A 24,866-nucleotide genomic window follows, 5' to 3' on the forward strand; every position below is an offset into this window, starting at 1 on the left:
TGTCACAGTTTTGGAATCCTCTGCAAGTTTATTATGTCTGAAGTTTATTATGTACAGAAGTCTGAATTGATTTTTTTTCAGATTTTTTTAAAAGTTGTAAATGTTTCTCCTAAAATACAGTTAAGGATCTGAAAAATAGTCAGCCTGCACAAAATATAGTATCTCCCAAACCCAAAAGCATCCATTTCAAAGTGGGAATTATTTGAAGAAAACCAGAAAATTGCTCACACATTTCTTTTCTACATGCATCAGACATTCCCCATTATTCCTTGCATAGAGCAAAATATGTGACTAATTTTCTGGTTTCCTTCAAATAGTTTCTGTTTTGAAAGTGCTGCATCTTTTTGCTTGCTTGGTATGTCTGGGGCTCTGCTTTTCTTTTTTTTTCTTTTTCTTCTATCCTAGCCAGATATCAGAAGACAGACGTATGTTGAAAACAACTTTAAAAAGGGATATTAAACATTTATTTAGGCCCTGGTCCTGCAATTGGATCCATTCAGACAGGACAGCCCAGAGTCTGTTTGATGTAAATCCTCATTGACACAAGTCTTCTTGCATCCATCCTTTTGCAGGATTGAGGCTTTTAGTGCTTCTTACAGGAGCTGAATTAACTGCTCCGAAGTCATCTGTTTATCAGAGTAAGGGGACAGCCATGATAGCAGCAGGCCAGGCTTCCCACACCCTCATGCTGTGCTTACTCTGCCTGTTCCGTTTTATTAGAAATGTTTATATAGATTTAAATGAAAATATTTTTGGTTTGATTTAAACATCCTCCTGCAGTGTTTGCAAGACAATCACTGCAGTTCCCGACATGAGAACCTGTGAGTAACATTCACTATAAAGAAGTGGGGGGAAATCACACTCTTTAACAAAGACATGCATACACACATATATGAAATATTATTGTATACAGGATGGGCATGTAGCATTGCACGGGGAAGGTGTTTGGAGACCTCTGGCTGGAGGTCAGGCAATTAATCAACAGTGAGAGACAGAAAGATATGTGACCGCACCCTTTGCAAGGAACACCTACAAAAATCTCCATCCACTACCCGCGCTTAGTAAACTGGGTGAGAGTTATTAAGTGGTTTTATAAGGTTTATTTTTAACAAAGGCTAGGAAGATTTGTAAAGTGAGAATCCAAAATGAGGGTCTGTCCCTCCAAAGGATTTTGGCAGGGCTGCCTAGCTTGAAGGCCTGAATTAAGGCAATCAGCACAAACCACCGGGGGCTCCTAAGAGCGTGTTCCAGGATGGGGCAGTTGATACCTCGTCAAGCTTGTATTGTTATCAGTTGTCTCCAGACAGACACTAGTTCACATTTCGCAGCTCCTCCCCCTAGCCCCTTCCAGGAGGGCTGGAAACTATTTGTTTAATGAGTACTTGTGGCACCTTAGAGACGAACCAATTTATTTGAGCATAAGCTTTCCTGAGCTACAGCTCACTTACAGCGAGCTGTAGCTCACGAAAGCTTATGCTCAAATAAATTGGTTCGTCTCTAAGGTGCCACAAGTCCTCCTGTTCTTTTTGCGAATACAGCCTAACACGGCTGCTACTCTGAAACCTATTTGTTTAACGAATGCAGGGAAGCTGATTTCAACCATGCTACCCCAGCAGCAGCCCAGCTAGCTCTCTGATGCGTCTTTCAAATGTTTTGGTGTCTGCAAACTCTAACCCTGCTGCAATTATCTTTGCACTCAGGAGTAATTTTCTGAAGGCAGCGGCCCCCTTCGCTCCCGTCGCACCGCTCCTGTAGGCAAAGTTCCCCAGGCGCGTGTCAGCGTTTGCAGCATCAGCCGCCCCCGCGCAGCGGGCACCAGCCAGCTCGGCCCTTGCAGAGGGAGCAGAAGGAAGCTGCGATGTGTGTTGCCACACGGGCTCTTTTTGCTGCGGGACTGCAACATGGCTGCTCCCATGCCATGAAGCAGGAGCTCTGCAGTCCTGGGGCTGAACTCCTGCTTTCGCCTTCCTAGCAGCCTACCTGCGCGGCTGGCCCCTCGCCTCTGGGCCTGCCAGGTTTGGGGGCAGAGCCGAAGGGCGTGAAGCCTCCCCTTTGGAGTGGATCATGTTTTCCAAGGCCTTCAGGGTGAAATCCAACACTGCCATCAAAGGGTCTGATAGGTGAGTGGGTTATGTTAATTTCACTCCAGGCCCAAGGTGAGATTTTTAGGGTAGCTGGCATGAGTTACCTTCTCCTGCGTTATCTGGTTAGGTCAGGTGCAGGCACAAGCTTGAACAGGAGCGATTTCAAAGAGGCACGAGTCGGATTTTACATCTTGCTGAAGAGCAGACCGCAATATCCTGCATTACAAGAGGGGGAGGCTGCTTATTATTATTTTTTAAATGCCATTCCTGAGAATCTGCAACGTATCGCCTTCCCCATAACTGAAGCTAGGCTGTGGATTTTTTTTCCGTCGCGTTGGCATACAAGCGTTGCCAGATGGACTGCACCCAAGGACGGGTTACACAGTCGCGCTGAAACAGATGGGCTTTAAATAATGTGGCAGTTTCTGAGTCATGTTGTGAGGCAAATTTTGAAGGCTTTCTTTCTTTTTTTTTTTTTTAAGCAGGAAAATCTCCCTTACCGTATTTCTGCTAGCCTGTGGAAGTCTATTTGTAATATTTTGTGTGGTGGCGCAGTGAACGTATTAATACGTAAAATATTTGAAACACAGGGTGGGTGAGGGAATATCTTTTATTGGACCAACTTCTGTTGGTGAGAGAGACGAGCTTCCGAGCTTACACAGAGCTCTACAGAAGTTGGTCTAATAAAAGATATAACCTCGTCCCCATACTATCTGGGGACCACATACTTTAAATATTTGTAATAATACAAACCAAGTCCGCTAAGAGCCTTGCAGCACAGAGGTAGCGTTCACTAAATTCAGTCAATACTGGTGTTTAACTGAAGATGCCTTCATAGCAAAACAAAATTTAAATGTTTTTACATGAATAACTTATCAGCCTGGGGATGACACGGAGTAGCTACACTGTGGTTTAAAACCCCCCAGGCCCTGTCTCTGCTAGGATTTTACATTGAGATAACTGTCTTAAGTTAAAACAACAAGGAGTTCTTGTGGCATCTTAGAGACTAACATTTATTTGGACATAAGCTTTCGTGGGCTAGAACCCACTTCATCAGATGCATGGAGTAGAAAATACAGTAGGCAGGTATAAATATACAGCACATGAAAAGATGACAGTTGCCTTAGACACCAGCATAGGACCTAACCACATCAGCCACACCATCAGGGGCTCGTTCACCTGCACATCTACCAATGTGATATATGCCATCATGTGCCAGCGATGCCCCTCTGCCATATACATTGGCCAAACCGGACAGTCTCTATGCAAAAGAATAAATGGACACAATCAGACATCAAGAATTGTAACGTTCAAAAACCAGTAGGAGAGCACTTCAATCTCCCTGGACACTCAATAACAGACTTAAGTGGCCATTCTTCAACAAAAAAACCTTCAAAAACAGACTTCAATGAGAAATGGCAGAACTAGAATTAAATTGCAAACTTGACACCATCAAATTAGGCCTGAATAAAGGCTGGGAGTGGCTGGCTCACTACAAAAAAGAATTTTCCCTTTGTTGATACTCACACCTTCTTGTCAACTGTTGGGAATGGGACATATCCACCCTAACTGAATTGGCCTCGTTAGCACTGACCCCCCCCGCTTGGTAAGGCAACTCCCATCTTTTCATGTTTGGTATATTTATACCTACCTACTGTATTTTCCACTCCATGCATCTGATGAAGTGGGTTTTAGGCCATCGAAGCTTATGCCCAAATAAATTTTAGTTTTTAAGGTGCCACTGGAGGAACTCCTCCTTGTTTTTGCTGATATAGACTAACACAGCTACCCCTCTGAAACCTGTCTCGAGTTAGCTATCTCGTAGTAAACACGTACCTTTTTAGCAGTGAAGACATAGCCTAAGTTAACCAATGGCCTTTACCTGAAAGAAGGCTTGGGGTCCCAGTTCACTATGGCCGTGTACATTCGTGTTGTCACTTACACCCGTGCAAAGTGAGTGTAGAATTCTACCAGTCTGATTTGCTCATGTTTTACTCCCAGTTTGTGCTGGTGTGAATGACCCCAAAAAGGTTCAGGACAACCACGAATCAGGCCCTCCACCTTCAGATAGACGCGTTTTTACTAACAGCTTTGCTGATGTAGAATTGTATGTTTGTTTGTGACCGTTGAAGAAGGGCTTCAGCCTGCAAAGCAGATGGAACGTGGCCTGAATGAGCAGGAGGCAAAATGTGAACTGACTATTACCCCCCAGCTCCTGTCCCGTTTTTTCACAGTTGCTATCTGGTCAACCTACACCTGGAAGATCTCTGTGTACCCCTGGTTGAGAACCACTGCATAGCTAGGATCCCACCTGAACCCATGTCTCCTTAGACATGACTAGTCTCTGCCGTACCCTGTCCTTTAAAAATTAAATTTAAATTAAAAAAAACACCCTTACTTTTGCTCAGCACCGATTTATCTTTACAGGAGGAAACTGCGGACTGATGTTGCCGCAGCTTTTCCCGCCCTCAGCAGTGAACAGTTGTCAGAAGTTGTTCCAAACAGAGAGGAACTCAACATAGTCAAACTGTATACTCACAAAGGGGATGCAGTCACGGTATATGCCAACAACAGGAACCCAGTCCTTTTTGAAATGGAGAAAACTCTGTATCCAACAGGTATGAGATATGAAATAGAATATCTTTCCCAACCCCTCCTCCCTCTCAGACATAAAACTCTCCTACAAGTTCTGTACATGCCCATGTATTCAAGGTACTTGTGTATGCCATTACTGTAGTATCTGAATGCCTCACATTCTGTAATGTATTTATCCTTACAATACCCTTGTGATGTAGGGCAGTATTATCCCCTATTGACAGGAAACTGAGTCACAGAGAGATGACTTGCCCAGGATCACACAGGAAGTGTGGGGTGGAACAATAACTTAAACCCAGATCTCCCAAATCCTAGGCTACTGTCCTAACTGCTGGACCGTCCTTCCTTTCTGGCCCTGTTACTGTAAGGCACAACTGCCATGAGTATGAAGTTCAACCTTCTTTATGTGGAATTCGGTGCGTGAAAGACTGAATTGCCCTGATAAAATATGCTGGTCCATCGTTTTTCTCTGCCCACTCAGTGACTCTCCCATGTTATCATAACAACAATTCAGGTCAAAGCATCCTTGATTTAAAGAAGACAATGTCAAGATGTCCATAGATCATCTATCCATCCTTTATTAAAATCTACTGAAAGCTTGAAAATGAAATGTTAGTATTTTAGTTTGTCCGTTGTGAGTATCTACTGGCTTGTTGTTTTGATGCTGCTGGGCTGTGCAGCCTGATTTGTTGACCATCCATGTGAGAGAAGAATCTGGCTAGTTACAGTCAAGGGTGTGCTGCTGTAATTGTATTACTGGGTCTTGAAGATGGAGAGAAGCAACAGCTAGAGAAATTTGTAATGCCATGTTTTTAAAATCCGTTTTCTTTTGGACAGTTTATACTTTGTGGTCCTATCCAGATCTTCTTCCAGCATTCTCAACATGGCCCCCAGTGCTACAGAGACTAGCAGGAGGAGCAGGTAAGAGAATCAAAATGCAATTACTTTGTGATACGTGCATCAGTTGCCTTGGGAAATTCATTCTTCTAGATCTGTACTTTTTTTTTTTAAGCTCATTTTTCTAGTGCAGGACAAGATTTTTAAGATCTTTAAAAAAAAGCAGAAACTCACTGTTCAGAAGGGTGCACTGAAAGTGTGGGGGGGATTGTTTGTTTTTTTGGTCTCCTTAAAAAGGAAAACCAATTAGCCACAAATAGAGTTTGCGAACTAAATATAATATATATAGGTCAACCTGTTCAAATGCATTGATCCTTCCCATCTGATGGCTCTAGAGTTGGAATTTTGTCTGTTGTTGCTCTTCATGCATTGGTTAGAAAGATATTGATTTAACAGCCATTAAGTGGGACACTGAAGTACGTGTGTCCTCATTCTGTAGCATTTGTTGTAATTAACTTTCACAGGGTAACTAAATTTAAATGCTTTCATTTTGCTTTGCTTTAAGGGATGTCTCTCTCTGTCCGAATTCAGTTTAAGCAGATGCCACTACATGTGCATATATTAAAGCTGGGCCCTGGCTGCAATCTCAGAGCTGATTCCTCGCTCCCTACATTTCGGATTGTGCACATCCTGTGGGAGTTACATTTAAATCCTTGGCTCTGAACTCAGCCCTGTGGGTCAGCTCCAAAACCAGAAGAGTGTCTGGTTTTCCAGAATCCACTGTAGATACCATTCAGAATCCACTTTGGATGCTGGGTCATGCCATTCTGAGCTGAAATCTCATACAGCTTTCATGAGAGCTGTGTGTCCCCAAACCTTACTCCTGGCTTGACCTCAAACCTAAACCGCAAGCCTAAACCTGATCAGAATCTGGATGCTGTCTTCTCAGCGTGTGTGGGGATGTGTGTCGAGAAGGGGGCTGCCTTTCTCTCACCACATAGCCTGCCTCAGGTGGAAGCAGCACTGCAGTGGTACTTGAGGCCCTCTGCTTTGGGTGCCTGCTGCTTTATAGCCGAGGGCCCTGTGTGGACAACAGCCCCCGGTCCTGTGGCCTGCCACTGACATAGACAGCTGAGGAGTGTGTCTAGCCGCTGACCGCAGTGACCGAGTTTGCACGGAGAAGGTCCTGTTGGTAGGAGGAGGAGGCTGATTAAAGTGGGGTTCAGGTCACTGGTCTCCCTTGGCAACCAGGCTGCCTCAACTGACTTCTGAGCCAGAGCCAAAGATGAGAGGGTGGCCCTGGAGACAGTAGCCATCATAGCAGGGGGGAGGGGCAGACACACACTGATGCAGAAGCCTCTGGAAAGGGGGTGAGACTGCAGCAGCCTGGAGTTTGGGAGCAGGGAGCCAACTGTTGTGGTAAAGCCAAGGCCGTGCCACTCTGTACTATCTCTTCATTTGGCTCTAAGCATCCAGCCAGGTATTTTTGCCTTTATCGTTTGCTAGATATGTTACTTCATCCTGCAGCACTGAGACCTTTGTGCGGCTCCTTCCCTTGCTCAGGAATTTCACAAATCAGTCACCGTTTGGGAGCTAGGCTTGGATGCATGTTGCAGTGTTAGATTTGATGAAAGCTGCTGTAGCAGCAAATGGGAGGAAAAAAAGGTGTTTGCTTCTGTGTGGGTATAAAAATCCATGATGCTGCGGAGCAAGGGGCCTGAAGTGTCTACTCAGATCAGACCACTCAGCCGTCCAGCCCTGCTCCTTGCCTCCGTCGGTGGCCAATATCCCAGGCTTCCGAGGTAGGCAACCCTTGTCACCTAGAATGGGAATGGTACAATGCTGTATTTGGCAAGGAGAGGGTTAACCCTGTGTCCCTGCGCAGAGGAAAGGTCACAGCTGCCTTCAGTGCAGGGCTGGCCCAGCTGAGGCTAATTAGGCAATCATCTCTTCGCCCTCAGAGAGCAGGACAGTAAGGGGCCTGCACTGGCTTGTAGAAGAAGCTAGAACCTACTATCAGGATGAAAGAGAAAAAGGTTAGCTGGAAACACTCTCCTTTATTCCTCCCTCTCCTTTGCCCATGCCCTTATTTTAAAAATATGGGCTCAGCTGAGCTGCCCAAAGCCTTCCTGCTTTGGCTAATTTAATTTAACAACCAGGCTGAATGAAGCCTTTTGACAGTAATGTACTGGATGGGCTCCTGGCAGAGTGTCTGAGCCCTGTTTTCTTGGTGCAGCATTTGCAGTGTCGGTGTGCAGAATTCGAAGCTTTTGGTGGAGGGCTTTACCTTTGAATCCATGGTGAGGGGCCAGCTCAGAGGTATTATGGGAAGGGAATCTTCTTCCATATGGAAAATACTCTGTGTGTGATGCACACCGTTCCAAGTAGCTTTGCCTTTGTCAGCAGGATTGTTTTAGATAAGAGGCTGTGGTCCTGATCCACAAAGGTATTTAGGCTTTTGACTTCCATTGATTTCAACAGAAGTTAGGAACTTAAATACCTTTTCTGGATCTGGGCATATGTGTCAATGGTGCTTCTATTTTAATAGGGTGATAAGATGGTTTTGTAGGTCCTCCCTCCCCATCCCTACTCTTTAGATTGTGTATAGAAGGGTGAAGTATTTTCAAGTGTAGTAACCTAAGTGGTGGCTGCATCTCATTCATTGGCAGCTCTTGTTTTATGCTTCTGGCTTGTTTAATTTAGGTTTTAGTTGATCCTGCCAATCAATTTTTAAAGCACCTCAGTGAAAATTGCCTTGGTTTGAGCTTTAAAGCTAAGTGGCACGTGGCAGATTTTCTAACAGCCTCTGCCATTGCTTCGCTGAATTGTTTGGTGCATTGTAAGGGTTAGGGCAGGAGCCTGGGAGGCAGGCAGGTCTCCTGGGGTCTAGAGGAGTGTGGTGTAATGAGATAGAAAAGGGAAGTCTGAGAGTCAGGACGCTTGGGTTCTAATTCCATGCTCGTCCGCTGATGTGCTTTGTGAACTTGGGCAAATCATTTCACCTTGTAGTTCTCTGAAAATCCTATTTTCCTGTGTGTCACAAAAGGGAAGTGATGTTATTTGTAGAGACATGGAAAAAATCAACCTGCTTAGTGCCAATACCACAGATATGTCAGGACTGTATTTGAAGGAAAATGTGTGATTTCCACACTGCCCTGAAATGTAACGAATCAGACTAGAAAATGTCATCCTGAGACAAGAAAAATGGCTGGAAGGAAGTCATGGTCTTCTGCTAGAAACCAGGCTCCTCTTGGGAGAGGAGGTGGGACAGGACTAGCTTCCCTCTTGGTAGCAAACAAACTTACTGCCAAGTTACTCAGTTGGTCCTTTACATAGAGTTCACCTCTTCCTCCTAATGGTCCCTTTGACCCTGACATTACCAGTTGCTGTACAGACACTCAGCTGTGTCTCGTGTGCTTTGGGACGTGAGGGCGACTCAGTACCCCCCTGAATCAGGCCGGTTATCCCACCCACTTCTGGAAGGAAACTGGAAAGTATTCTTAACTAGATAGCAGGCATGCAGGAGATTGTATTTTACCTGACATGTGCTTGGCTGTTGCCAGGGTTGTATTTTTGCTGAATAACAGAATGGCTGGAGGCAGAAGGGGTGGCTGGTTAGTCACTGGCTTGCCACTGTTCTTTAAAGCAGAGAGGATGCTAATAGCGCTTTACTGTTTTATCTCAGATCTAATGCTGCCAGGAGTTATGGTGCCATCTTGTGGTCTTCCTCAGGTACAGCAGGGCACTCTCTGTGCCATCACCCTGGTGGGAAACAGGTACAATTTATCTATAGTTTCTTACAATGAAGGAAGAAAAGTTGTATTTTTATGTGAGGATTTTGAGAGGGATTAGGAGAAACAGAATATGAAGGCAGGCTTGGATTTTGGGAAATTCTGCAAAAAAATATTTGCAAATTTGCTGTGGCATAATCATGAGTATCCTACAGATTTCGCTTTTGGTGGAAAATTTTGCAAATTGGATGGTTTTGAATCATACAATGCACAACGTTCAGATAAATACAAGAGTTTTCTTTAACGTTGAGGGTTGTGTTTTGAAAGAGGATCATTTTTAACAAAACAATGAAATTCTGCTCAGTTTTTTCTCTTGGACATGGGCTAATTTGTCCTCTGAAGTATGTGGGGGCAGGGACCACAGAATTTACCGGTGTTGTTGGGGTGGGTTGGTTTGTTTGTTTTGTGAATGCAGATAACTTTAACAAATTTAAAAGAAAGCCTAAACCCTGTAAATTCAAAGCTTTTTTTCCAAATGTTGTTTTGACTGCTCTTTGCAACCCTGTAAATTCGTCTCCTCCTAAGGAGAAAGGCAGGTAAGTATCTGGCACACCCAGTACATAAGAATGGCCATTCTGGGTCAGACCAATGGTCTATTTAACCTGGTATCGTGTCTTCTGACCAGGGTGGATTTGATTTAAATCAAATTAGAAGCTTTTGGAAGGTTCAATTTAATCATGGATTTCTACATAAAAGTGAATTCTTGTTAGTTCTAACCTTAATACATATTCTTCACAATTCAGAGATAGATGTAGGTTTCATTTTTAGAAGGTACACACTATAAATTTTTAAAGTGATTTATTTTGAAAACTTTTCAGATGAGTTTTACAGCTATATCAGAAAATGAATGATTGGTTATTTCATTTTGCAAAGGTAATTGTAGCAGATATTTATGAAGTCATTGGGAGGTGAACTATCTCCAGTTCAACAGGTTAATCATTAATATTTGGAAGATTTTCTTGCCATGCTGTGTTAGGAGGAGAACATCACCAGACAGACATTTAAATTGTTTTATTTAACTAAAACAACATTATGTAGTCTGGATTTTTGTCTTCAACAGCAAACGTGATATTTTAACAAAACAAGCATATGAATGTTTGAATTTAGTTAAACATTCAAGTTTTTTAAAATCAGGTTTGTTTTTGTTAAAATTGTTTTTAAACTAAAATAGTTAAATGAAATATATTTTTTTTAAAAAAACAGCCATCACCACCACTTTTGCTGTTAACAAGCATGTTATCTCTGGAGACACAAATCCACAGTTTGAGAACTGCAAAACTAAGCATCTCTGATGGTATCTTCTAGACTGAGCACTGAGTCCCATTGGATAGATAGAAAGATTAATCTATACAGAAGTCCCTGGAACCCCATAAGATTGGTTCCCTAATCTATGAACTATTGGAACTCATTTACAAAACTTTTCTTAAACATTACATGAATATATTGTCTCATACTATAGAATTAGAATTTATAATCCCTATTACATTATAGCTCAAAGATATCTCATCATGGATCTTAACTAAAACTATCTTTAGATAGTTTTTCCTCAAAAAGCATTTGACCAAACAATCCGATTTTTTTTGTGTTTTTAAAATATTGTTGATTTTTATCCACCCTGCTTCTGACAGTGACTGGTACCAGATGCTTCAAAGGGAATGAATAGATCAGGGCAACTTTTGGGTGATACCTCCCCTGTCGTCCAATCCCAGCTTCTGGCAGACAGAAAAGTATGTTAAGAAAGGGTGGCTGTTCAGTGACAATTCATGTGGGGTAGTATTGGGAGAAGACCTTGCATACTAGAGGGGAGTGGGTGAAACTAGAAGATGTCCCGAAGCCTTGAAATTGCAGAGTGTAAAGAACAGATTCAGGGTAAAACTATCATACAATAGTAATTAGCCTCCATTATCAAGGACATTGTGAAAGAAAGTGAATGTGCTATGGTGGCTTAAGAGTCATGTGTTCCAGGTAGCGTGAAAACTTTGCTATTTCCCATTCTGATACTGTTTTCTCAGAGCCCCAGTAGCAGTAGGAGTCGCTACCATGCCCACTGCAGAGATGCTGGCTGCCGGAATGAAAGGGAAGGGCTTCACCGTGCTGCATGCTTACACAGACCACTTATGGTGAGTATGCAGACAAGGGTACAGTGTGTCTTAGAAAATGAGATGAGTGAGTACCGGGTCTGAAATACTGCCTGGAACCTGTTGTAGTAATTGGCCCTACAAATTTACCCTAACTTTGAGCTTGGCTGTAAGAGCTGAGAGAGAGTTCATGGAATGCCACAATAACCTCTAACCACACATGTTGACAGGAAAAGGTGCAAAAGCAAGGCAGGCAGGCTGAATTAGTCCAGACAAAAGGGCTACGGATATAAACCAGGCCAGTGTTAAGGTCATGCCTGATAAACAAGAAAAGCTAAAACCAAAAAAATCAATGAGCCAGAACTGGGGTGTCAGAAACTATGCGTAATTGGTGGACGACATAATGAAGGGATGGGCTATTCCACCTGCCACTCCCTTTTTGGGGTCTTTAAATGGATAGACATGGGGTAGAATAAATTGGCTACTGGAGCAAGCTTCACCCTCTTGGCTGCCACCCCCACCATCTCCTGGGACTTCAGACCACCTCATTTCTAACCCCGAGAGATGTTCTGACCAGACTGGCCCAGAGAGGGAGCCAGGTGACCACTGCCACCTCCACTGGCTCCATTTTATTTCTGAATACCACCTGGGATGCAAAACTTGGCCACCCCCTTGCAAAATGTGTCCTTTTCCTTCCCTACTGTATTTCTTCTCTTTTCTATCCCACTCCTTTTTTCCTTCTGTCTAATAAGAGCCTGGCTTAGCCAGCCAAGACTGCATGTTTTGCAACACTGCTGTAAGTTTATGTCCAGAAAGAGACAGCTAAAAGCAATGCCTTAAACAGCCCAATGCTGGTACAGGTTTGCCAGGATTTGGAGTAGCTGGTAAGACCAGGTGCTGGACTTGTGTTTTTCCAGTAGTGAGGTTGCAAGTGAGAAACAACACCAGAAACAGAAGCTGCATTTTCTATCTGTGCTGCTGTTTTTTCTGCCCTTTTTCGTGTGTGCGTTTTGTTTGGTCTTCTAGGAAACAAGAGTTGGCTTTAATAGCAGCAGTGGCAACAACCCATCTCAACTAACTTCTTCTCATTTCCCCAAAGGGACAGTTGCTACCATCTTGAATAGCATTTAAGAGATTGTCGAACAGAGGGGATTTCCCCCCCACCCCCCCAAAACCTCTCTCCAGGGAAAGGGCACAAGGGATATTGTTTAAAATTAAAGCCTTCTTTAATACTTAACATTTCAAATACTTTAACGTAGTTTTCCTTATTTTCTGTATCTTGAGTAAAAAAATTCTTAATGGTGTGTTTGCTGTGGTACTAATCAATCTGAGGTTTCCATATACCAAATCCTGAACCTCATTTAACAGTGTGTAATGTTTGTGACTGGATCATGTTAACATCTTAGACTCTTTGGGCCCATTTGTTCCATCTAAGTTAGTACAGGAGGTTTAGATCCCAGCAGAGTCAGTGTAGATACACAGTTCGATACTCTTAGGGGGCATATTTTGGATGACCCCATAGCAATAGATGTCTGGTCTGCTCCATGTGCTGTGGGAATTTTAACATCTACTTCTAGTCAGAGAAGGGGTTTGCCCTGATGTCCTTTTATGTGCATGTGCACGTAAACGCAGGATATTGGAACTAAATCTCTAGTGAAACTTCTTTAAGCTTAATGGAGTTGCATCATGAACAATTTGGCCCATTGTTGTTACTCTGCCTTAATTTAGTAACTTTTTGCTCTGCATTAAGTGTGCGCTGATTTTCATTTAAAGAAAAGATATATCCAAATCTTGACTCCCATTTTCCCTAGAGAACGCCCTCTGCTGGGACTTTCAGTAACCACCACCCCAGTCTGTTATCTTATAAAACGTGTGTTCTGCGGAAGGAGGTTGCGACAGCTTTCACTCTTACTGGTGTCCACAGAGAGGCACTTTGGGTGTGTTCCCTTATTAGAACCCTGCAAGAGCCTGTCTGTTTTCAGAGGTTCATGGCCTGAGGTCAGCTGGGGTCAAAATGTAGTGCCATTTGAATGGCTGTTTGGCCTACGTGAAATGAATTGGACGTGGGTGTGTCTCAATCCAGTCCCTGATGTTCAAGTACTCCTGTCACAAAACCACCATCCCGCCTGGCACTAGCCGCCCTCCTTGTTTGGAGGTACAGGTCGGAGGCCCAGACCTGAATGAGCCATGGAGACTCCATAGCCCTCTTGGCTCTGGTAGGACAAAGCCACCGATTAGAGTTAAGGCATGGTGTGGGAGAAGTTTGCACTGCTGCCGATTGTGTTATTCCTGTTGTGTGGATAAAGAGAGGACTCGGGCCTCCTGGACTAACCAAACTGGTGCTTATCATGGGCACCAGTTTCACCACAAGGGGTTTTAAAAATCAAAATGGAGTCATTTGGGGACAGCAATAGCATGATGTGCTGTAGGCTTGGCAGTGGCAAGTTACCTCTTAGTGGATCTGGGATCCTGACTGGCCTGCTGTGGGGCTGGCCAGTAGCTGCAAAACACCAAAAACCCGCCTTATAGTGAGAGGCTTAAGGAGTTCAGCCTATTAGTTTATGGAAAAGAAGGATAAGAAGTGGCTTGATGAATCTAGAAGCACAGTACCTATGTGGGGAGGAGATTTCTGAAAATAGAGGACTCTAATTTAGCAGACAAAGGCATAATGAGCCCCAATGGCTAGAAGCCAAATTCAGACGAGAAATAAGGTGCACACTTCTCACAGCAAGGATAATTAACCATGGGAACAACTTACTTACCTGGGAGTGTGGTGGATTCTTCATCACTAGATGGATCTGTATTTTCTCACTCCATGAGTTTGTAACAGTTAGCTGGGACTGGCCAGGCTTTTCGGCACAGGATGCGTCACAGCTATATGGGGAACCATCCTGTATGAAGAGAGTAAAGAACCATCAATAAAGCTGCTTTATGCTTTTTATTGTTTTTAAAGGGGATTTGGAGACAAGTCTTACCCACCCACAATAACTCCCTTGGTAGCAGAGCCTGCGGAGCTGGAAAGCACGGATGAGGATGACAAAGATGAGGAGGGACGGGAGCCTGGCAACGACCTCTCCATTGCTCCGTCGCTACAAATGGACATTGGCAATTTGAACCTGCAGGAGGGAGATGGCTGTGCAAGGCTGATGGAGGAGGAGGAGGAACCCGGTGAGACTGGAGCTGCAGAAATGGCTGAAGATATCGCCGAGGTTCAGCCAGAAACAGAAGATGGCAGAACTCCACAAGGTACTACAGCATGAAAACGAAACCAAGTTGTATGTCTATGCAGTTGTCACTTCTGTATTAGATTCCCATGTGTTCCTGTTACTTGGCTAAACGTAGCAAGCCTTACATATACTTCAGCTCGCACTGAGCGCAGCTGCCCAGTTCTTGAACAACGGAGGGACATGGAGCCTGCAATCCTTTGAAAAGCCCCATAGTAACTGCTGTGAGCCAGGGCATTCATGCAGAAATCATTGCGTGCATAGTGTGGCTCCTTGGGTACCATGCTGACCTATAAACACCTCCCTTTCCTCAGAGTATTCCATGAATACTGCATGCAGAGGTGGTCGCCCCATCTCCAGAAAGATATATTAGAACTGGAAAAGGTTCAGGAAAGGGTAACAAAAATCATTAGGGGTATGGAATGGCTTCCGAATGAGGAGAGATTAATAAAACTGGGACTCTTCAGATTGGAAAAGGGGGGAGATGATAGAGGTCTGTAAAATCATGACTGCTGTGGAGAAAGTAAATAAGGCAGTGTTTACTCTCATAACACAAGAACGAGGAGTCACCAAATGAAATGAATAGGCAGCAGGTTTAAAACAAACAAAAGGAAGTATTTTTTCACACAACGCACAGTCAACTGTGGAACTGTTTGCTAGAGGATGTTGTGAAGGCCAAGACTATAACAGGGTTCAAAAAAAGAATTAGATAAATTCATGGAGAATAGGTCCATCAGTGGCTGCTAGCCGGGATGGTGTCCCTAGCCTGTTTGCAAGAAGCTGGGAATGGGCGACAGGGGATGGATCGCTTGATTACCACCTGTTCTACTGATTCCCTCTGAAGCACCGGGCATTGGCCACTGTCGGAAGATGGACACTGGGCTCGATGGACCTTTGGTCTGACGCAGTATGGCTGTTCTTATGTTCAGTCTCTTGGCTGTCCCAGGGATTTGCCTCGTAGTTGATGGGCAGGCAGCAATTCAGTAGCAATCTCATGCCTTAGCTGCTGAGCACATGTCTGGGTGGGCTGAATTCTCCTCAACTTCAGTGAGGTGAAGGTTCTCGGCATGCTCTGTGGTCTGGGCTCTATGGAACTGTTTTGCCTGAAGCTGCTGGAGCTGACAACGTGATGGTCTTTCAATCCAGTACCAAACTTCCCTCTTTTGGTTCCGCTTGTGTTATGAGATGCATTGAAGTGATTAGGGCATTGAATTGAGAGGATATGTGGATTCTATTTCTGGCTCTGCCACTCACCTTCTATATGACGGTGGGCAATTCACTTCTCCTTGCACCTCCATTTCCCCATCGGTATAATGGGGATAATGATACTCATCTTTGTAAAGCGCTTTGAGAGATTTATGAATTAGGCTCAGTGAAACTGTTGTGGGAACAGCGCCAAAGATTCCATGCTCAAAGGATACCCTGGGTGACGGTGTGCTTTAGAAAGCACCCTCTGGCATACTGCAGAAAATTTAGTTTTCAAGTACTGTAGTTCATGACATGGTATAAATAATATATAGCTTCACAAATGTTGCTAAAGTGTGTGTGATAAAGAGAGACACACCTACCTCTTGGGTAGATAAGGTGACCCCAAGATGGGACTACAGTGGGAGCTATTAATTTTTCAGCCAAGCTGGTCTCAAATGTAAGCAGTTCTGGTGTCCCGTCAGGAAGGAAAAACTTCTCTGTGACTATATACTTTTTTTTTTTTTTTAAACTGAGAATTTCAGCCCAAAGGTCCAGATTTGTAAAAGCTGTTTCCCCTGAGCAAAAGTTTCGCTGGTGTGGGGCTTTTCTGGAGCCCTTCTTACAATAAAAGTGTCCCTTTCTGGGCTCAAAACATAAATCCCTTGTTAGGCCGGAGTGCCATTTTTGGAATCTTAAACTAGCAGCAGCGTTCTGTAGCAACGATATATGTATATAAACTTCCCACAGACAGCGCACGGCAAACAAACCACTTTGGGAAAGTGCTTTTCAAAGGATTGCAGGCTCCGTGTGCCCAAGTTCACAGAGGGAAAACAATCCACCTGAGTGAAGTCTGAGAAGGAGCTCCCTGTTTCATTGCCTGTAGGAGGGCTAAGCAATAAGCATGGCAAAAAAGTCAGAGTTTGGCCTGTGGTATTTAAAGGGAATTGTATTTAAAACAGATTTATGTAACTGGACTCAGTTCCACTTCCTAACAACTCAGACTGTTGATCTTCCTACTTTAATCTAGGTAAAACCCTGGAGAGGGAAAGAGTAGGAGGTGAACACAATTATCCTTCTTTTATAGATGGGGAAACGTTGGGCACAAGGGAGGTTAAGTAACTATCCCAAGGCCACAGCGGAGAGATGGTATCAGCACTAGGATTAGAATGTACAAGATCCTGGCTCCCGATCTTGCTGTTTAGATGTGTTGAACGTAGGGTGACCAGATAGAAAGTGTGAAAAATCGGGACGGGGGTAGGGGATAATAGGTGCCTATATAAGAAAAATTCCCAAATATCGGGACTGTCCCTATAAAATCGGGACATCTGGCCACCCTAGTTGAATGTAGTGCGTACATCAAAATGATTTAACATTGTAAGGTGCAAACTCAGAGGAATCAATACAAAAATAAATGAGACCTCATTCTCATGAGAGCGCTCTCCCTTTCTGCACAGAGGCCCATGAGAAATATTTGTGTTTCTACAGAGCGAATGGATGAGTTACTGCATCAATGTTTTTTTCATGCCTTAAAATGTAAAGTGAAGAAGTCAGAGCTCCCGCTACTGACCAGCACTTTCCTGCGCAACCATATGGTCTCATGCTGGTATGTGGTAAGAAGACCATCCTTGGGTTTGCATGGTGGGTTTTTTGGGTTTAAATGAAATTGTTGTGGGACAGTGAGATTTAGGATGAAGCTGCTGCCTTTCGTGTAATTCAGGTGTTTATGGTGTATGTTTACACGAGAGTTCAATTTATTTGATTGCCAATCAACTCAAGTTGGCTAACAAGTTTATACATCCTACCCTGGACTCTGCAAGTGTTTGTTCCAGGATTGTCTCCCTCAATTTCCCTCTTCAAAAGTTCAACACACTATCAGTGGTTCCTAAAGTGGGGGTTCTGCCGTGGGTTATTTGGGGCGGGTATGTCCCTTGAGGAGTACTGCAGTGGGGTCAGAACAGTGTTCCGGCACTTCTGCTCCATGAAGGATGCCATTTTGTTCTCAAAATGGCGTAGTCTGTGCACCATGACCTTGCACGCACCATGGATGAGGTCACGCCAGTGGGGGCATTCTGGTAGTGCCCATTCAGGACTACACCACAAATTGTAGTTTAAGTGAAAATAGGGGGGATGTAATAACTGCAGACTGTTTACTTCTGGTTCCTGTGTGAGTCTATTATTTTAAAACTATATATATTTTTAAAATAAACTAACCTAACAGAAAAAATAAGAAAATGAAACTTATGTCTAAAAACTGAAAGGGGTTTGGGAAGGTTAGTCAGATGGCAATGGGTCCTTGGCAGAAAAAAGTTAGGAAACCACTGTATATTACAGACGTGCCCTCTGCCTTGTTATGCCTAACACACTCGAATGTCGATTACAAAACTGACTCCATTATCTCTCAAAATATGTTTAAATCCACTTTCCCATGTGTAATTCATATTCACACCACTGAGAAGCTTTTAGCACAGATATTCTTGAAAAGTGCATTTATCATTAATCTTGCCAAACATAAAATATTTTTCCTTGGTGTCGGCTATTTGTTGTAACTTAAAGGGTTAATTGTTTACTCTGTTTGTAGCCCAGAAGGACAACAATTAGACCTAAAGAAATCAAGCTACAAGAAGGTGAGATTTCTTGATATTTACATTTATTTTATTTTTTAAAATCTGGTAAAGTTCTTAGGCCCCCTTGTAAAGAAGCCCTTCCCAAAGACATGGATTGTATTCTTTTCTCTCATCACTTGTTCAGTCTCACCTTGGTAGACTAACTTTTCCTGAAATCATTTGTCTGGGTCCATCAAATATTGCTAGCTCTGTCTATACTGTTTTGTGTTTGGGGAACACCAATCAAAACTGGGCATCCATTTTGCTAGGCACTGTCCATACTCAGACTAGGAGATAGTCCCCAAAGAATTTAGGCTTGATCTAGACTAGAAAATTCAATATGACTGTTTCTCAGAAGTGTGAAAAATCCACACCTGAGTGGCATAGCTAAACCGACCTAATCCCCAGTGTAGATAGCTCTCGGTTGATGGAAGAATTATTCTGTTGACCTGGCCACTGCCTCTCAGGGAGTGGGATTACCGACGCCAGTCGGCATAGGCAGTGTTTACACTGACGCGCTGCAGCTGTCCTGCTGAAGCATTTCAAGTGTAGACAAGCCCTTAGAAAGTATGATTATTCCTGTTGTCAAAGTCAGATTCAGGACTCACATAATTTGTCAGACCACTCTGTTTATTAGCAAAGCGCCTTGCTAATGCACCCAGATGTGAGCCCCTCTCTGAGGCCCAAGATAACTTATTTATACAGCTAAGCCAAAGCCAATTTAACATAAGAGACAAAAGAAAGCAGAAACTGACCAATATACATACATATCTTATTTGCATACTAACGTTTACCAATCTCCTAGCTCAGTAGGAGCTCTAAGTTAATTAGTTTGAGGACCCATTGTCTCTCACTCCTTAATGTTTCTCTTCCTGACAACCATATTTCAACAAACCCTTCAAGTAGCATTTCTTTAATGAATTATAATTTCAATATAATTCATTCTACTTTCACACTGTTTTACAGACAGGAAACTGCGCCACAAAGAAGTGGCGATTGGCCCATGGTGTCACACAGAATCTGTCACAGAGCTGGGAATTTGAACCCAGATCTCCGGAGTCCCTCTCCAGTGCCTTAACTGCCAGCTGATCCTCTTCCCCCCCCCCCCCCCCCCCCCGGGGTACTCTGATTACCATCCTGCTGTTTTCCTCTTCGGTGCTAACATGATTTTAGCAGCTCATCTCTCATAGGCTAGAGCTAGGAATTAAAATGTTGTCAGCTGGGAGTAGTAGGTGGCCCGAAGAAGGTCACAACACAAATCAGTTGCAAAGCTAGTAATGGAACCCTTGGTGTCTTGCTCTGAACACTAGACTGCACTGAGCATACGAAGTACCACCAGGGGGAGGTTGTTATATTTATGGAGCAGAGGAGTTGGTTTTGTGACTGACTTACTGAGATGATCATGCAGATCCCAAAGCGGAGACTGGATGGCTTGGGTTTGCTGGCAGCGTTCCTGGCTTTTTCCATTATTTCTGCCTCATGTTTCCCTTTCAGCTCTCCAAGTTCCTGCAGTACATGCAACAGCAGAAGATTGTCCAAGTGAAGGAGCTGAACAGAGGGGTGGAGAGTATCGTGCACATAGACTGGAAACACTCTGAGTAAGTTGTAACTAACTGCACTGAAGTCGGTAGAGAGATAAAATGTGATCTAACAAGATCTCGCTGCTTTTTTTCATCTGAGTTAGGGATGTCAACCAAATTTCACCTCAGGTAGTTAGTCTGTCTACCTCAATTTCCCATTTAAATGGCCATGATATTCTTCACTGGTCCTGAACTGTTATGCAGGGGTCTCATACACTGTAAAATAGCTGCCACATTCCACCCAAGAGGTGGGTAAACTGTTCTGATTGAAGACGCAGGGGTTCAAGCCTTATGCTCCTCCCAGAGATACTAACTGTCAGATTAGGGGTCTAAAACCCCAGAGGTGCGACCCGCAGACAGACCAAACCTGCAACTCACCAAGTCTCTTTACCTCCAAGTGCAGGCTCCAGGGCTGCAGTCTCTGATGCTGGGAAGCAAGAACAGAGCTCTGATAAGCTGAGCCTTGACCTATTGATTTAGCAGACTGAAATTCAGCACTTGCACCTGATGTGTCTCCTGATCTCACTTGTTCTGTCCTACTCTTTCAAAACTGGCCGCTTCCCAGTTGCCTGTGTGACCACCATCCGCTTTAAAGTGCCACGCTTGTGTCTCGGAGGGATTCTGTTGAAGGGGATTGCAACACTTCAGCTGTGATGGTATTCTTGTCAATATGGATGTTCTTAATCACAGACAGATGTTGCTACCCCCTAAAACTTCTATAGCAAGAGATTAAAGGAAAGAGTTCCTACCTCTTCAGGACACTTTGGGTGTTTGCTAGCAATTCATGTACAGTCACTTTCGTGTGTGTGGGGGGGGGCGTCTTTCATACAGAAAAAGGGGGAGAAATTTGAAAAAAAATAATTGTAAACCCCACAAAATTGAGCATTGGGATTGAGGGGCAGGTTAGTACTTGAAGCCACTTTGGCTCTCTCTTTAAAACAGTGTCTGTTTCAAGTAACTGGGAAACAGTTCTGGAGTCTAGGACCCAAGCATAGGCTGAGGAGCTGTGCTGGGTATCAGCAAGGCAAGTCAGGATACTTGTGCAAAGCAAATCCTGACCATTGCTGCTGGTTCTTAAAATCTGCCGCCCTAGGATCAGGTTCATCAGCAGGCCTGCACCAGTAGGCAGTTGCAGTGTTTAGACAGGAAAGGAGAGAGAGGGTGTGGGCCAGAGTGTCTGTTGTGGGAGGACTATTACACTGCTGAGAAGCTGGAGGCTAATGGAAGAGCTAAACAGTCACCCCATCCTTCCTCACCCAGGAAACTATTGTGAAACTGAGCTCCCTCTGTTGTTTTCTCTATTGCATTTCAGCATTAAGTCATTTGTTGTCCCTGAAGCATTCTCTGCTGTGTCAACGGCCCCAGAGAGTAAATGTGGAGACGGAGATCAGCTGTACCATCCTCCTGAAATCATACCACTCTATGGCGTCTCAACCAAAATGGCTCCACTTTTCCACGAGTCGGGACACAAGTAAGTGTAAGGAAGATAGGATAAAAGCCAGCATTGAGATAGGAGATGTAGAGGGAGGACCTACGCCAGGTGCCAAAGGGAGTGGGGATAGTTGAGTCGTCAGCACCTTCCCTGTCAGTATTGAAGCAATGTCAGAGCATGCTGCTAGGAGCACTTGGCTGTTGGTGGGGACATAGCCTGGATGAGAGGAATTGAGGCCCTGACGCTTCATCACCAGAGAATCCCTTAGCACTGTTTACCAGTAGAGGTGTGATAACTCAGGTGACCTAGCCAAATTCCAGACTGGGTATTTACAGTCTCTTTACATCAGTTCCCTTTGAATTTTCAAGGGGATACAGCATGTTCTACCTTACTACACAGCAGTTTAGGAGAAGAATTGTCATGTGCTGTTAAACAGCTGCCTTATTACTGTCAGGGGTGAGATTCTGTGCTGTTGTGCCACACAACTTTCAGCCCAGCAGGGGAGCAGCAGAGGTGACTTGAGACATGGTTGTGCCCCCCCGATTCAGGGCTGGAGCAGCATGCTGTTGTAATTTAAACAGCCTTTGGTGGCCCCTGGCGATCCTCAGGATGCAAGCTACTCTAGAAGTACCAAATGTTAATACTGTTTTCAGACCATCTGATTTCTTAATGCAACATAGTAACGATTTCCTCCTTCTCTAGGAAAGGCAGCATCCTTTCCAGCAGCGATGTGAGAAGTATTATCATCAGCTATGTAAAGACTAATGAGTTGGTTGATGAAACAAACAAGAAGTGAGTAGAAGTGAATCTTATTTGTGCATCTATTTTCACTAGTCAAGCTGAGTGCAGTGCAAAAAGTTAATGTATTAAAAAAATTAACATGATGTTACACTGACCAATTTACCAAACTACAGCACAAGTGCACTGGACTTGTGTGGAGGCCAGTGTAGCTTTTAAATTAATTGGTCGCCAAGTTTTAGGGAGCTGAAACAAATCCACTAGTCAGGAGCAGGTCATGGAAATGATTACAAACAGTGGCATGCTTGGCAGAGAACATAGGCCCTATTTCCACATCTCTGGGAAGAGATAGGGCAGGCTCACATTTAATCAGCTTGTTTTATTACAGCTTTGTAAAGGTGAATCCAATCTTGTGCGACTGCCTGTTGGATAAATGGGAGCAAGACGAGATCTCAAAGCTCAAATGGGATGATCTCCTGAGCAGGTGACTTATTTCCTGACTCTGCTTTAACATTTGCAAAGATTCAGAGTTAGCATTTAACTAGACTACTACATGATGCAAAGCCATGTCTAACTCTAAGCCCTGAAGTAGGCAGTGGCTTCCTTATTGTCAACATAAAAATACCTACAAATAAACCTTAATTTGTAATGAGTTTAGTAGATGCTACTAAGAAAGTGCAAGTTCCATTCTTTCTTTTCTTGGCACCTTGCAAATGACTAGTAATATAGAAACGTAATACTTAAAGGGATAATTTTTCTGATAAGCATTCACAAGGCAAGTCTAACAGAACCTAGTTCTGTATACACAATCTGTATGTACATACATACAAAATATAAACCTATACTCTAACACATCTTTAAACTTATATTTAAGACCATTCTCATATGTGGTCAGAACTTTGAGATACTTGACCACTCCTGTGGTCTACATATCTGTGGAATCCCAGATTTAATAAAAACGTTATTGCCCAGCCTGCTGTATCTGACAAACTAAACTCAAGCCATACCTTTCTCAGGTGTCTGGACCAAATGCAGCCTTACCACCAGGTGACATTTTTTGGACACGAACCCATTGTGAGGAAAGGAAACCTTGATCCCATTGACATAACCATAGCACAGAGATCATCAAATAAAAAGGTAACGGCAGAGAGAGAGGATAGGGAAGAGGTATGGCCGATTAACACCTCTTTGGCTCTTAGTCCATCCTGGAGGTGTTCAGCACTTTTAGGACAGACCCTGCTGGAGTTTGGGGCTTCTGCATAGCCAGTCTTGCCCTTTGTCAAGGAGAAGTGGGCGGGTGGGTCACAGTAGCCTGGGCAGTTGGGAAACAGCCACAACTTGGCACAGGACTCTGGTGTAGTTCTGTGCTAATGAGCACCGGCTGTCCCTCAGGCCTGCAGGATACAGCTCTGAGGATGAGAGTGTGTTAAAAGTGTTAAAATTCTTAACACAGCCCTGGCACAGTAATTATCAAGCATGTTTTCTAAAGACCCTGGAATGTCAAGCACATCACATTGTGTTTAAATGCAACCAAATGATTGACATTTTGCCTCCAGCTGTGCTTTTCGTAATGTGTATGTATATATAATAGGTGGACCAGGGTTATACATTAGAACAGATTGTACTGAATCGATCAGATTTTGTGTATGAGCCTATTATGTGACACTAATGGGGAAACTCTTAATGCCCAGTTCTAAGCAGAAAAGCAGGATAGGGTCATGACTGCTGTTCTTAAGTAGTTGGTGGTAACTAATCCACAAAGTGAAAATCTTCTTGTGACAACGGCTAAAATCCACAGGTGACCATTATTAAGAATCTTGAACTGTATGGCCTAGACCCGCAATTAGTTGCCAACACACTCCAGCAAAGAGTACAGGCCAGCGCCACTATTAACACACTACCTGGGGCAAAGGACAGAGTTCAGGTCCAGATCCAAGGCAACCAAATCAACCATCTTGCCAAGCTGCTGCTCGGTGAGTTTAAGCCGACATGGACTGTGTCAGTTATAAAAGGTAAATGTTTTGATTATAAAACCTAGCTCTGGGATGTACTTAAGTTGGACTCTTGGTTATATTGCAGAGGAATACCAGCTACATCGGAAATATATTCAAGGGCTGGAGAAGGCTCCAAAGCCTACCCGGAAGAAGTAAATAAAGTCTAGTGTAAAAGTATTCAAATCTCATTATTTATAACCAGTTCTGCGTACAGCTGCGGGGTGAAATCCTGGTCCCATTTAAGTCAATAGGAGTTTTGCTGTTGACTTTCATGAGCCCAGGATTTCATCCAAAGAATGTAATTGCTTTAGCTGTTCAAATTTTTTTCCCAATAAAAAATTCAAATGTTGTCCTCTTCCAGATATTTTACTAAAGCGTTCCAATGGGTTACCAAATTGCTGGCTTGTAAACTAATCTTTAACATGCTGACTTTGCATGACTGCATATATGTTACCATGCTTTTTATTTTATGAAAGTAGTCTAACACCTAAACAAAGCCTATTCCAGCACATCATGGCCTAGAATTCATACGTCTTGTAGTTTAAAAGCAAAATGTTTTCAGTTGTCAGCTTCTTTGTTTAGGTTGGATATTAGGAAAATCTTTTTCACTGGGAGGGTGTTGAAATCTCCTTCCTTAGATATTTTTAATGTCAGGCTTGACAAAGCCCTGGCTGGGATGATTTAGTTGGGGGTTGGACTAGATGATCTCCTGAGGTCCGTTC

At 43.6% G+C, this 24,866-nt stretch overlaps 1 protein-coding gene across 4 annotated transcripts; it reads left to right on the forward strand.

Annotated features, from left to right (window-relative positions):
• The first annotated feature begins 1,479 nt into the window (after positions 1-1,479).
• EIF2D (eukaryotic translation initiation factor 2D) lies at positions 1,480-24,493 on the forward strand. 4 transcript variants are annotated; one of them, XM_037884812.2, is made up of 15 exons: positions 1,480-2,120; positions 4,512-4,702; positions 5,517-5,600; positions 9,202-9,292; positions 11,320-11,427; positions 14,339-14,631; positions 17,283-17,400; positions 18,376-18,421; positions 19,895-19,998; positions 21,293-21,451; positions 22,115-22,204; positions 22,539-22,634; positions 23,167-23,287; positions 23,949-24,123; positions 24,207-24,493. In XM_037884812.2, exons 1-15 carry the CDS (start codon positions 2,065-2,067, stop codon positions 24,302-24,304), a joined length of 1,830 nt encoding a protein of 609 aa, XP_037740740.1. In that variant the 5' UTR covers positions 1,480-2,064; the 3' UTR covers positions 24,305-24,493. The 4 variants fall into 4 exon arrangements, with proteins under 4 accessions (XP_037740740.1, XP_037740741.1, XP_007065146.2 ...); XM_007065084.4 differs by having other exon boundaries at positions 1,481-2,120; positions 24,230-24,493; XM_037884813.2 differs by lacking the exon at positions 23,949-24,123 and having other exon boundaries at positions 24,230-24,493.
• The last annotated feature ends 373 nt before the right edge of the window (positions 24,494-24,866 follow it).

This window comes from Chelonia mydas, chromosome 21, assembly GCF_015237465.2.
Source record: "Chelonia mydas isolate rCheMyd1 chromosome 21, rCheMyd1.pri.v2, whole genome shotgun sequence".
Taxonomy (NCBI): domain Eukaryota; kingdom Metazoa; phylum Chordata; order Testudines; family Cheloniidae; genus Chelonia; species Chelonia mydas.

What these genes read in the sequence shown, in the direction of transcription:
- EIF2D (XM_037884812.2), top strand. Translation starts at nt 2,065, where the DNA reads ATGTTTTCCAAGGCCTTCAGGGTGAAATCCAACACTGCCATCAAAGGG. An exon ending in ATCACCCTGGTGGGAAACAG is followed by an intron (nt 9,293 to 11,319) that starts GTACAATTTATC and finishes CTGTTTTCTCAG; the next exon opens with AGCCCCAGTAGCAGTAGGAG. An exon ending in TTCCACGAGTCGGGACACAA is followed by an intron (nt 21,452 to 22,114) that starts GTAAGTGTAAGG and finishes CTCCTTCTCTAG; the next exon opens with GAAAGGCAGCATCCTTTCCA.